The 14,397-nt window shown below is 46.2% G+C and overlaps 1 protein-coding gene across 3 annotated transcripts in view; it reads right to left on the bottom strand.

Annotated features, from left to right (window-relative positions):
* Positions 1-9,476: 9,476 nt before the first annotated feature.
* Positions 9,477-14,397, bottom strand: part of TAB2 (TGF-beta activated kinase 1 (MAP3K7) binding protein 2) — a 70,012-nt gene continuing 65,091 nt past the window's right edge. For all 3 annotated transcript variants that reach the window (XM_032407684.1, XM_032407685.1, XM_032407686.1), the window contains one exon: positions 9,477-13,911. In XM_032407684.1, coding sequence (XP_032263575.1) covers positions 13,769-13,911 — 143 coding nt within the window. In that variant the 3' untranslated portion in view covers positions 9,477-13,768. The remainder of the gene's footprint in view (positions 13,912-14,397) is intronic.

Here is a 14,397-nt window from a genome sequence, read left to right on the forward strand (position 1 = left end):
GAGACCCTGCGGTGTTGAAGGTGGCAGTGGTGGAACGAGACGCAAGGTAGAGCTGATGGCAAGCCACAGCGGGAGACTCCCAACACAGACCCCCAGACTTTGGAGCAAGGCTATGTTATCCACAGCAGAGAATTATACCTCTTTTGAGAAATAGCATGGGGCCTTGGTTGTGGGGCACCAACCTACCATGCATCTAGAACTGTCCATTATAAGCTGGGTTCTGTCAGACCCATCAAATCGTAAAATCGAACCTACCATGCATCTAGAACTGTCCATTATAAGCTGGGTTCTGTCAGACCCATCAAATCGTAAAATCGAACGGGCCGCCATCCGTCCATTTTTAGGTGGAAGCAATCCATCCAGGATCAAGGCCAAGCAGGACCAGAGGGCACGTGTAGGCTACGTGAGCAGGTAGCCAGGCCCCATGACACCACCAGGAGCCCTTCCCCAGCTCACACTTAGGGCCTTAAAATGGGGGTGGGTCCTATATGACCAGCAAAGGAGGAAGAAAAAGCCCAAGCTTGGTTTATGAATGGGGTCCGTTTGGTACGTGGGCGTGAGCTGAAAATGCCGGGTGGCTACTTGACAGCTGCACTCAGGGTGACCTTGAAAGACAGTGGAGAGGGAAAATCTTCCAGTGTGTGGAACTGTGAGCAGTGCAGCTGGCCATCCACTTTGAGTGGAAGGAGACTCATACTGATCGCTGGGCAGTAGCCAATGGCCTGGCTGTCTCATCAGGTGCTTGGAAAGAAAAGAACTGGACAATGGGAGAGAAGGGGGTGTGGGGTAGAGGCATGTGATGGCTACATGGGAGGGGGCACGAAATAAGATTTCTGCATCACACATTATGTCCACTGGAAAGCATCACTACAGAAGAGGCATTGAACGACCACAGAGACAAAACGACTTAGTTGACATGGTCAGATGTTTTATGGACCCCTCGGAACTGCCATGAGGGGCACACGAATGGAGTGGCTATGGCGGCAAGGGTGGAGGTTACGCACATGTGCAGCAGGGATAGGGAGGCAATGATGGAGGTTATGCACATGCCCAGCAGAGAAACTGTCACCAAGGCCAATGGAGTTACTGACTGCCTCTTTCTAACCTGTCAGCACTGGAGGCCAAAGTCGATCCCCTGATGTGGTCTGGTCCTTTTCCCTAAGGACGACAACCAACCCCTTGGTAGCAAGTCAACTACATCTGGCCCATTCTGTCATGGAGGGGCCAGCATTCTTCATAAAGATAGATACGCAGTCCTGGTGTGGGTTTGTTTGCCTTTCCTTCCTGCCCACAGAGCTTCAGCCGGCATCACTGCTGGGGGCTTCCTGAATGCCTTACCCATGAGCACAGAACCCACACAGCCAACATAAGACTAGGGGCTCCTCTTCCGGAGAGAGGGGTGCAGGAGCGAGCCTGGAGCATGAGCTCCGCAGGGCGGTCACGTACTGCACCCGGCGGAAGCAGGGGGCCCGGGAGAAGCCTGTGGAAGCCCCCCCACCCCACCCCCGGCAGCCCCGCTAACACACTGGCTGAGCAATAGCGTTCGGAAGGGACAGGGGCCACCCTTCGGGAAGCAGCTCAGGCGTTAAGTCAGAAACCTCGACCGGCAGTGTCCCCAGCAAGAGCAGCTGGGGCTAGGAAACAAGGGGGGGGACACAAGTGGCCCCACTCACCATCCCCACCCACGACCCGCCGGGAGGTTGCGTGCTACTCTTCCCCCAACTTTGGGCCCTTCGGGGTTGCAGGTCCAAGCAAGTCCCACTGACCTGTAAGGTACTGCGGTGGCCCAGCGGGTGAGGGGGCACCCTCCCGATCCGCGGGGGGAAGAGGGGCCCAGGGAGGTCCTGTGCGTGGGGCCCGGATGATCCCCGCGGCCGCCTCGGGGCCCTCGCCCGCAGCGCCGCGCCGGTCCGCGCACGTCCGCCGCCCGCGGAGAGGAGGTGCGGGTCGCGCCGCCGGGGCCCCCCACGAAGACCTGCCGGCGGCGGAGGAGGGAGGCGGCAGCCCTGGTTGCGGCCCCCGCGGCCTCCGCAGGGACGGGCGCCGACCTCGTGCTCGGAGCCAGGGGACGGCGGACTGCGGCGCGCACGGCCGGCCGCTGACGGCGGCAGGCGCTCCGGCCCCTCTGCGCCCCGCCGCCCCGCCGCCCCGTCCGCAGGGACGCTTCCCGCCGCCGCTCTCCGGCCCCCCGGTCTCCCGGCTCCTCAGGCCCAGCCCACCGGGGCGCGGGGCTCCTCGGACGCTCCTCCAGCGGCGGCGGCTGGCGGCGGGCGGCCTCCCGGCGGCCCCGCCTGGAACGTGCGCAGGGCCCCTCCCGGCGCTCCCGCCCCGGCCTCCCGCAGCCTCGCCGGCCTCCCCGCGCCTAGGAGGCTGGGGGCTAACCCGGGCGCCCCGGGCTGGGACAGCTCTCCTCTTCGGCCACTTCTTTTTTTTTTTTAAAGATTTTATTTATTTATTTGAGAGAGAGAATGAGAGAGAGCACGAGAGGGAAGAGGGTCAGAGGGACAAGCAGACCCCCCGCTGAGCAGGGAGCCCGATGCGGGACTCGATCCCAGGACTCCAGGATCATGATCTGAGCCGAAGGCAGTCGCTTAACCAACTGAGTCACCCAGGCGCCCCTCCTCTTCGGCCACTTCTCAAGGGGCTGACGGTCTATAAAGAAGTTTATGGATGTTAGAACAAAAAGCAGACTTTGAACCGAAATCGATTTTGCTTTATGCAAATTCAGCACATTGTTCTCGTTTTTTCTCGGTGCTCCGGATGCCTGAAAGAGTCGGTGATGGATTGGGGGTCGGGGGGGCGGTGGCGGGGGAGGAGAGCTCGGAGCTTGGCATCTGGTGCTCCTTGGCCGCTCCTGGGCGGGATGCAGGCCCTCAGCGGGGCTTGCTTTGCTGCAGTTGCTATTGTTCGCGAGGATGGTGGGGAGGGGTCTGACTCAAGTTTAAGGCCCCAGCACAGCTAACATAAGTGGTGGGTGGATGCCCCCCGCCGGAAGGCCTGTATTCGCACGCTGTGGAGGTGATGGCTTCACGTGGGTTTTCAAGCAGTCCCTCCTGGGATGGAATTGAGAGGGGCCGCTGGGGGGCGGTGGGGGGATGCTGACGGTTCGGCTGGGGCCCAGGACCCTTCCACCCACCCCCCAACCAACCGTGGCTTCCTCCGCTCGGCATTCGTGGCCTGTGATCAACATCAGGTGCTTTGGAGCCCACCAGACCATGCTTGTGCCGTCTTTTGGAATTAATCACAACTTGAATCCTCTGCTCTACTAGTTTCTTTAGAGCAATGGAACTATCAGCCCTGTAAGAGAATAGTTCTGAAGGGAAAACTGAAAACAGCTTAAACTTCTCTCTGTAAAGTTTTTTCCGGGTGAGCAATGTTTTCAACTTAAAAATGTTCCCTTGTAATTATGCCTCTGTTTATTCAGCAGTTAGGAACGGTGCCACATAGGGCTCAGCTGATGAGAGACGCCCTCATGATGTGCTTAGAAAGCAAGAACGTGGAGCCCAAGGAAAGAAACCACACATGTGCTTTCCCCAATGCGGCATTAGGTGGGGAGGAACCCACTTTTTGAGATACCCTCCACACTCCCTTCCTTATTAAAGAGAATATTGATTGAAAGACAGAGAGAAAGAAAAAAAAAAAAAAAACTGATGTCAGATTTAGGAATCCATCCAACTTAAAAAAAAGAAAATCAGATGCTGCTCAGCATACCACAAATGCAAGATACAAAGAGTGCACTATTTAGAGGAAAATGTACCAGCTTTTAGGGAACTATAAGGTCAATGCTCCTTACTTGCCCATTTCCCTTTCCCTCCCACTTCACCAATATACCACTAAAACCAGTTCTGAAGTGATTAAAAGCTAATGTTCTGGGCATTTAGTAACATCCCTTGACTGACGAGGTCTCTCTTATATCACAAAAGCAGAAGCCAGAGAGCATTAAAGTGTGTAGTTTTCAATAAAGGTAATGCTTGCTCACTTACACAAATTTATTCTTCTGAATTTCAGCATATGCTATTTAAGAGGGAATCTGAAAACAAAATATAACAAGACCACTCTCAAAACAAGTGGGTAACATATACAGGACATAATGAGGCAGATGGCACGACAGTCCAGAGCCTTGGGAGATCCCAAGGGTAACACTGGGTCTTGTTCGCTCTTACATACCAAAACCCAGTATGTTTGGCACATAGGACTGCATTTTTTGAATGAATAAAAAAGAAATTAAATTTCTAAATCAAGGTTTAACTTGAGAAAGTCGGAACGTCTGATAGTTGCTTGGGATTTGTTCGCATAAGATGCTTCATAGTGAGTGTAAGCAGAGGCATTAACTTTACATATAAGAGAATTACTAGAATTAAACATATTTTAATGAAAACACACTTAAGACTGGGAAAACTAAAGGTGGGTAGCTCCCTGGAGAATTCTATTTGTACTGCAGAATTCAAGCCACAAGAAGGCCTCTTCACAGTACATAAGTGTGCACCAATTTCACACTGAGCTCCCTAGAAGAACAAGATGACAACACAATGCTCCTAAACCCAGGATGACCTCACGCAGTTACCTTAATTCAATAGTATTACAGTTTGAGAAGAAAACCAACCAGATATACTGGTCATCAGGTATATAGTGGTGATAGAGAGGAATTGGTATATATACTACTAATAGGAAGTTGTCAAATACTAGTTAGCAACAGTGTGGATAATGGAAATTCCCCAGTAGGATGATGCTTTAGATATGACAAAGTTTTACCTTACACCTGATAATTACTAAGGGAGCATCTAGTTGGTAATTTGTTTTGTGTTTCTGCTTTTCCACTTACTTGCCTTTCTCATGGGTGTTTGTTCATCAGAATGGGGGAAAGGTATTGAAATATGTATCAGATGCTTCCCTTCCTAAAGCTTCTTTTAAAACAAATTTGTTATTTTAATTTACATACAATAAAATACATTAATATAAATTGCATAATTCTTATGTAACAAATGCATCCATTTATTTTTTTTAATTTAAATTTTGTTAGTTAAAATATAGTGCAATATTGGTTTCCGGAATAGAATTCAGGGATTCATCATTTACATACAACACCCAGTGCTCATCATAACAAGTGCCCTCCTTAATGCCCATCCCCCATCTAGCCCATCCCCCAGCCACCTCCCTCCATCAACCCTCAGTTTGTTCCCTATTGTTGGCATTTATGGCTTGTTTCCCTCTCTCCTTTTTTTCTTTTCCCCCTTCCCATATGTTTATGTTTTCTTTCTCCCTCCCTCCCTTCCTTCCTCTTTCTCTGTCTTTTTAGAGATTTATCCATTTCAGAGACAGAGAGAGACTGCACGAGCGGGGGGTGGGGGTGGGGGGGGAAGGGGAATCCTAGGCAAGCTCCACACTCAGCACAGAGCCCAACGCAGTGTGCGGTGTTCGATCTCACCACCCTGAGATCATGATCTGAGCTGAAATCAAGAGTGGGATGCTTAACAGACTGAGCCACCCAGGCGCCCCCAAATGCATCCATTTTTCAAGGTTCTGACAAATGCAGACACCCATGGAGGCTTGCCATAATCAAGATGCAGAACATATGCATCACCCCAAGAAAGTTGCCTTGTGCCCCTTTTCAGGGAATCCTATCCTACTGCTCCTGGGGCACTATAGTTTTGCCCGTTCTATAATGTTATGCACATGAGGTCATGCAGATGTTCTCCTGTGTCTCGCTTCTTTCACCCAGCATAAGGCATTGGGAGTCATTGATACCATTGCACAGTGTTTGTTGCTTTTTAATGCTGAGTATTCCCAACATAGAGGCCGTAATCTGTTCATCCCTTCACCTATTCGTGGATATGTGGGTTGTCTCCACTGTTTGGCTACTAGGAATACAGCCGCTATCAACTTCATGGACTTACATTTTCATTTCTCTTGGGCCAGTTACTCAAATTATTTTCATGGCTCTTTTTACTTATCAAATCAAGCATACCCTTACTCTTGCTTCACGGAATGGTTCAAATGACCCTTCCCTCCTGTACTCCCCTTTCAGCCAAGTGAGCCTGCGGATCTCTGTGGGGCCCCTGTGGTTTCTGGGCTCTGCCAGGGCTCAGACGGTTTTCTGCCCTGTGGAGCATCTTTCCCCCTCTATCGATTCTCACCCGCCATTTGAGACCCCTCTCAAATGCCTCCCTTTTATGAATCGTCCTGGACTCAACCATTGGAAGTCATCTGTCACTCCACGGAGCTTTGACCCTCTGTGTTCAGCCCTTGCCTTATGTTCCATACGCCCTATAAAGTCCTGTGAAGTCATCACAGTGAAAAATGCCCCGATAGGTAGAGAAGGATTGATTCAGGATGGATTGTTCACACTGAGAGAGAAACTAAAGTTTAATCTCAAACATTAGAAAAAATGGTTCTATCAAAACAACTGGATGAGCAAGTCCTAAACCACTGCTCCCAGGGCAAGTAGAGGGTGAGGTTCCCACAGCCTCTGGTCACGTTCTCATCAGCCAGTCGATACATGACCTTGCTTTATATGTGTTTCTGTTTAAAAAAGATTATTGATTCACCAACACTGGACTCACAGGCCACGACACTAGGACTAGGGCTGAACAAAGCGCATGTTCCCCGGAAGACACATGGCAGCGGGCTCGCCCTTGGGAGCACTACACAGCACCTCGGCGCGGGGCTTGGGGACCGTTTTCAACAGCCAAACCGCCCACAAGCAGCACACCGATGCGGAAAGCGCGGCACTGACTAGACCGTAAACACGGACCCTTGTTCACAGCCGGAAAAGCTGAAGCAGGAAGGCGGAGCGTTGGCACGTGGTCTGACGTCAGCCCGGAACGCGAGGGGCAGGCCCCGGATGTTGCCCGCCCCGCCCACGTCCACGAACGGCTCTAGCGAGCAGGCGAATTCACAAGCCACAGAATCCGAGAACAGTGAGGACTGACCGTGCGTGTGCACCTGTTTCCCCTTGGTAAGCTCCAAGGTGGCGGCTTTCCCTCCCTTGTGTGACAGGCCACCTGGCCGGTGGCAGGAATGCGCTCCTGAGAAGCGTTTGAGGGAAGTAACAGAAAAATGAAGTTACCCCAGGTCGCTGAATGTATAAGGTGAACTTAAAACTTACTGTGCGTCTGGTGCATGCCGCGTCCACGTTGGGAGCGGGCTGCACGGAGGTGAACACGGAGGGAGACCTTGGCCTCCCCCGTCCGAGTAAGATTAGGAAGACTGGCAAAGGAGGGAGAAAGGTAGAGTGTCTCCTAAAATAGGAAGACGATTCCAGAGACTGAGAACTCATCACTCACTGTAGCCACGTTGGAATAAGTAGGAATAAACATCAATTTCGTTGGAAGCAGGACCGGAGTGAGACTGCCCGATGTGGACTTCTGGTCCCGCGTCTTACCCGCTGTGTGACCCTGGGCAAGTCACTTACCCTCCTCTGCCTCAGGCCCTTGTCTGTGGAATGGGGATACCGTGACATCCACCACTTGGGCTCTTCTGAGGATCCCACGAGCTCACATCTGTGAAGCACTGCGGAGCGTGCCTCATGCAGCAAGCGCGTGTTGTCGTATCTAAGATGCAGAGCATCCGATTTATCTGCTGAAGCAGCAGGTCCCGTCAGATCAATTTGATTGTGGGAGAAACCGAGAAGTGGAATGTGAGGTAGTTACTTGTGTGTGGCTAGGAAAATGCGGTCTTGGCCACTCAACGGTGTGCCGAGATGTCCTGACCCCACGGGCGTGAACCACGGTTGGTCCTGAGGCGAGAATCAGCACGGCCATTCTGCTCAGCCCTCTGGTGAGTGAGGGACAAACCTACTGGAAAAAATGCCCAGATACGTAGAGAAGGACTGATTTAGGATGGATTGTTAACACTGAAAGAGAAATTAAGGTTAATAAAAGTTTACGTTAATTTAAGTTTTTATAGAACCATTACAAAAAATTGTTCTATAAAAACAATGTAAAGTCAACAGTCAGGAGATACAAGCACTGATGGGTTGAAAATAGACAACAAGAGCAAAGAGCAGAGGGAGTGACTGGAGAGCATCGTCCCAAGGTCAGCGAGGTTCCGTGGAATCACTCTGACATGCGCACGCAGGGTGCTGTGCTGAGTACTACGGTAGGAAACCTCCCGTGTGCCCCCAACACATCCGCGAAAGCACGGGACGTGCAAGTGCCAGGAGACAAGTATGAAGCCCGCTCCCTACGTGCATCAGGATGCCAAAGGTCCCACGTCCCACCGTAATTCATAAAACATGGTTAGAGGAGGCTCGCCGCTATGTGAACGTGTATGAGGAACGAGGAACGGCTGGAAGTAGTTATTCTGTCTAGAGAAGACGAGGCCGAAATGTTACTAAACTGCACTTTTTGAGAATGACAGGGCATTTCTTTCTCAGCGTCATGCCTGTAGAAAACTGAGAACGAGGAATCAGTGAGACTCATTACAGTAACAAAATCCTTTTACTTGTGGATGGATGAGTCTGTCAAAATGCTATGAAAATGAGAGCCTTGTACAACTCCAAGGGGGTCTCAAGATCTCCGCACTGCAGCAAATGTAGATTCCACAGCACAGATGCTCAGAGAAAAAAAAATGACAGTTGGTCTAAAGTTTTCAGCGAGTCCTCCTTATTCTTTATTTCACTTGCCTTAGAATGTGGGGGCCATTTGTTTCATGTAATGTGAACCCATTGCATTTAACTGTAGGTTATTAATGGTTATGAACGGCAGGAGAGAGAGGTTGTGGTGGAGAGAGAAATACAAGTGGCAAGGTTCAGAAACTTAGCTGTATGTTCTTGCCATTTGATATTAAATATACTTTGGGATACTTCACGATCTTAACAAAGAATACCTATTATTCACTGCAATGAGGTTGCACGGCTTGCTTCTCATTCAGTCGCCTAGTAGAGCTTGGTTGCTTAGGTTAGTGGCCTTCTAAGAATGTCTAGACTGTTCTGTGATACGTATCTGGTTCTTCAGCATGTGGGCTTGTGAAATAATTCTATTAAAAGCCAAAAAGGTAGTCATCATTAGGCTCCAAGCCGAATTGTATAAAATGTACACTTGTTTCATGGTGTGCATCACACAGGAAGTCTTGGTCTCTGCTATTACTCCTTTAGTAAGAAGGCTGCCTTCTCACCTTTCTTGCTAAAGGGGAGGAGAGGGTTATTACACTGTTTGCATTTAATTTTCTTTTTTCCTTCTTCTCTTGACCATTTTTTTTTTTTTTTTAAGATTTTATTTAACAGAGAGAGACACAGTGAAGAGAGGAACACAAGCAGGGGGAGTGAGAGAGGGAGAAGCAGGCTCCCCGCTGAGCAGGGAGCCCAATGGGGGGCTCGATCCCAGGACCTGGAGATCATGACCTGAGCCGAAGGCAGATGCTTAACCGACTGAGCCACCCAGGTGCCCCTCTTGACCAGTTTTCTCAGGAAAAAATATTCTCCCATATCCCTCTGCTTCAATTGGGAGATTAAAAAAAAATTTGAGAGGTGTCTTTGAAGAAATTATTTATTTTCCTGGAGAAATAATTTGTTATACTCCATCATAAAATGTACATTCTTTAGATAGCTGGACATACAACAGAAATATAAACACACCTGATCTTCAGGTCAGCCTTTGATAATTTTATAATCTTTGCAAAGCAACTAACCTTTTGACATTAAAAGGCAAGGATTTAATCGCAGTGACTGAAATACCAAATTCTGATCCACTGAGATGTCCCTAGCCCAATTCAGAGAAATAATTGCAAACTTACCGTTTCATTTACTGATACTGTTGAGAAAAATGCATCAAAGCCCATTCATTCAAAAACATAACCCAGTTTAAGGACAATAAAATTCCTAGTGAGAAGGGGTTGGCTCAGCTAGTTTCACATTCAGTGCCACAGTGAGGCGGGTTGAACATAATTAATATAATTATCTTCATTTAACAAGGCCGAGAAATAAAAGCAAAGAACTAATCTAGGGTTACAGGGTAAATCTAGGGAGATGCCCGAATTGGACTTCAACTGTCCTGATTCTTAACGATTTGAGTGGTCTATCTAGGGAACAAGGTGCCAGGGTGTTAAAAATGCAAACACATTGAGTATAGAATTGATGAATCACTGTATTATACATCTGAAACTAATATAACACCATATGTTAACTCCACTGGAATTTAAAAAATTAATTAAAAAAATGCAAGTGCTTTCACAAACTTTCTAAATAACTAGGCAAGTCAGTGAACTATTATAATGTAACATGGCAGTTCTATTTTTGAACATATAATATAGGAAAAAATTTATAGTTGCAAAGACAATGCATTACCAAGCATTTTTGTATGATTACACTCCCTTAAAACAAAAAACAAAACAAAACTACCAAAACACACTGGGGTAGGGTGGGGGAATCCCACTTTAACAAATATAAAGCTACAAAATTCTGTTTTCTTTAAAAGTCTTTTCTCTCAAGTTGCCTTATTTTCAGATGGAAGTAATAAAAATTAAAATGCAGCCCTAAACCATTTCATCTTCAAATAATATGGCTATAATAATTGTAGCTTCTAAAAACTGGAGCCAAAAATATGTTCATTTGTCAGAGAAATGTAAGTATTTTGTAATATTGTAAGGGAAACTATGCTAATACCCAGCATGAAGATACTAAATCTGGAATGGCCCTTGGTGCCACTACAGATCCAACAGTCTTTTCTAAGGCAATTCAGCCGACTTCAATTACTCATGGACTGGACATTATTACACCTTACACCACTCACTTCTTAAACCCATCATTGCTCACTGGACGGTCCCATCAACGCTCACTGGACTGTCCCATCAACATTCAGCTGGGATAGAGGTAATTGATGAAATGTCAGTGAAGTCTGCTATTTATAACGCTTCAATTGAAATACGTTTGAAGCTAACAGCTAATACGGTTTTGACTGTCCATGGATTTGATTTTCTGCACAATTTCAATTCTCTAATATAAAGTCAATTAATATTAGGCTACAGATTGATCTAGATCAGTCATTTAAAAAAGTGGAAATTTTAAAAGAAAAATTAATTTTCGTATTTCCCACAAAAATCTGCAATACAACATGCATCTTTGTAGGACGTATTAGTTATAATAGCAATACTGGCCACTGTTCTGTTAATATAAAAGTTTTCCTGAGAAGTCCAGGTTACATGAACTGCTAATTGCCCACCTCACCTTTAAATATAGAGAATGTCAGCACCCAAGGATAATTAGTGATGAGAAACAGAAGTCTAATCGTTCTGAGGTTCTTCGTACCTGTAATTCTATTTTAGTGCAATAATTCCTGAAGGTGGTTTCCAGACCACCAGCCTCATATTCCTTGGCAAAGAATATTTCTGTCCCACTAAGTTTAAAAGACCAACGGAGGCAAGGCAGGGCTTTCCACAGTTAAAGAAATCAGTGAATGCTACTTTGCCGTTTTCAATCTCAGAAAAGCTGAGTGATGTTTTTTGAAAATTCTTAATATAAAGGGTCTCTCCAAGAGAAGCACCACTGAGATCCCCAGCACCTACACATGGAATAAAACAGATCTTAACTGAATGACTCCCCAGGCCAAATGGCCCAAGATATCCTGTTTTCAACGAGGTAAACTTTAAAACCCCCAAAAGAAACTAAAGGAAAAGCAGTAACTATGAAAAAGCAACATTCATCATTTTTGGCTCAGTTTGAAACACGGTCGCTCTCTTTCATTAGTTAAAAAGCTTGGGGGAACTGAGAAAAATAATCCAAGAAATGCAGCTGAATGCCATGATGTCACGAGAAGACTCTAGAGAAGAATGAGTTTTCTCTGATTTCAATTAGCTATCAAATGTGCTGCTGGGGTATAAATTGTCTTCTATCCCACAAACTTTAAAAACAAGTCACAAAATCCACATTAGAATATAAGTTTTTTAATTTTTATAAATAACTTATCTGTTACAAAGATAGTTTACCCAGCTAAATCACAAAACCATCAACTCAAGATATCCAAATTACGTTTTATTAATAAAACAAGTAAAAACTGATTTATCAATCTTCACATAGAACTGCAGATGAAGCTGAAAAACAAGGCCTAGTTTTAAAACAAAATGCATCAAATGTAAGGGCTTTGGGTCTATGGTCTAATTAACTAGGATTGTCATATTTCTTCCCATATACAAGATGCAAAGCCTAGAAGTCAAGGCTTTGACATTCATATAGATCACCTGTAATAATCCTGCTTATTTAAAAAATATCCATTTGCAGACATTTACAATGGGTGACAGTCAACATTATCTCCTACCTTTTGCTATATTTCAGCACTTCCCTTAGCCCCATTCTAAGCACTGATATATAATTTCATAATTCTGTTTTTTAAATGCATACTGTTATTTCTTTTTCTTGATTTCATTTAGTTATATACATTCCCGATCATCTGAATATTTATTTTCCTTATAAAAATATATCATCAAAATAAAGAGATGCTTGAGGTTGCTTCAGTGTTCAAGTTTGCTTGTTTTTCTTTTTTCCAGCTTTCCTTCAGTTGTCCTAAATATGACTAGCCTCGTTTTATAAATACACATGATACTGCCACCAAGTCAGGTTTAGAAATGGACTGCCCCGACAGTAAAGCATTTACGCTTCTCCCCACACCAGGGCTGTAGGTTCTGCTGCTGTGGCTGGTTTTGAAAACTGTACTTTCCCCATAGTAATCTCTTGTGACAGTTCTGTGGGACACCAGGCAGATGAAGCAAGCTTAACCTTGTTCCTCTGTCAGTGGGTTAAAAATACCTTTCGTTTTAAGCTTCCCTGTGGAAGATCAGCGTGCTGTGCGACCCACTGCTGAAGTCGGCAGATATAGTGTGACTTAGAGAGACGCAAGTCTTGTAGTACATTTCCTGCAAGTCAGTGTGCAGCATCCCCACGTCTTCACAGAACATCGGCACTCATGAGGGCAGAGTACAGCGTAAGTAGAGGAAAGTTATTTTGTGCACAGTTTCATTTCATTAATGCTTTTTTATTTTAAGGCATTGCTTCTTTCAGGTAAGGCTTAAAAAGGGACATGATCGTGCTTAATCACTAAAAGGAGAAAAGAAAATTAGTTAACAAAAGACTATTACACTATACATATAGAAATATAAGAAAATAATAAAGAAAAGAAATCACTGAAAGCAGACTCGAGAGATCTGTACAGTAGGAAAAGCTTTGGGATATCTCACTGCACGTTTGTACAGACAATGCATGCTGCTTTCCTTGTCATCTTTACACCCCACATGCTGGCTTCACAGAGTGGAGACGTTTCAGGGAAGACAAAGACGAGGCCACGAGTACCACAGATTCATGAAGTTCTTCCCCTATCCATTGGCACCATGCGGCAGCAAACAGTTTTTAAATAGTTACATCTTGTTCCTTTTCTTCATGTTTGTAGTGTTTCACCGAAAGCTTTAAAAAAAAAAGCCATCGTTCTATTCCTTCCTCCTGTCAAAATTCAGTAGTGACATGAGGGGGAAAAGGTCCTGGGCACACCTAGGCATTAGTATATTGAGAGTTATCCACAACGGGCTACTGGTAACACTGTACGTGGTTAGGCAGCAGGCAACCGGGTCTCTCAGCAGATTCCCTTTCATGTGATGAATTTCAACTGCCCATGACATTAGACTGAGGTATCATTAGCTCTGTGGGCTGACATTTAACATTAGCACAACACCATCTCGTCACACCTTCAATTTGACAAAATCCTATGTAGCAGTGAAACTTTTCCCCTGATGACAGACTCATTTCTTGAACTTCCAATGTGGTTTTAGAGCTACAGGGCCTTTTGGCTCAGAAATGCCTTGGCATCTCACACTGTTCACAGCGGATTAAGGCTGGATGGTTCAAAAAAGTACAGGCGGTACAATTCCACTGAGCCCCCTCATCATCTTCTGTGTCTTGAGTCTTTGGTGTTTTGACGGTGGACCTTTGATCTGTAAGGAAGCAAACGAATTGTCTTAGAAGCAAAAAAAAAATGGCAAAGTCATAAATGACTGGCAATGTGAAGCACCATCTGGACTGCACAGCACGGAGCAGCCTGTTAACCAAATGACACGCGCGCTCGGGTCCCCCCACCTCTAGCAAGCCGGTGCTTCTCTGCTGGGGAACACCAACACGGACACGATGGCGTCACCTCACTGTCTCCTTTAGGGGGAACAGAGCGTCATTTTCTCCAGTTGAGAACAGGAGAAAAGGGAAATCAATTCATAGGGGACCCAACAGCAAAGATTCCCGTAATGTCACCGCAGGACTGTGGAAAGGTGTCCTACCGCCATACTGACAGTGAGCCTGTGTCTCATTAAACTTAGATTTGCGTTCCCCACTGAAGAAGTACTTATATTTCTGTTTTCTACCAGGAATGGACATTTTTGTCAAATGTTCCCTGTTTGCTAAAAATGTAAGCCGTGAACACCACAAAT

The sequence above is a fragment of the Phoca vitulina genome, unplaced genomic scaffold (genome assembly GCF_004348235.1).
Source record: "Phoca vitulina isolate PV1807 unplaced genomic scaffold, GSC_HSeal_1.0 scaffold9, whole genome shotgun sequence".
NCBI classification, from domain to species: Eukaryota; Metazoa; Chordata; class Mammalia; order Carnivora; family Phocidae; genus Phoca; species Phoca vitulina.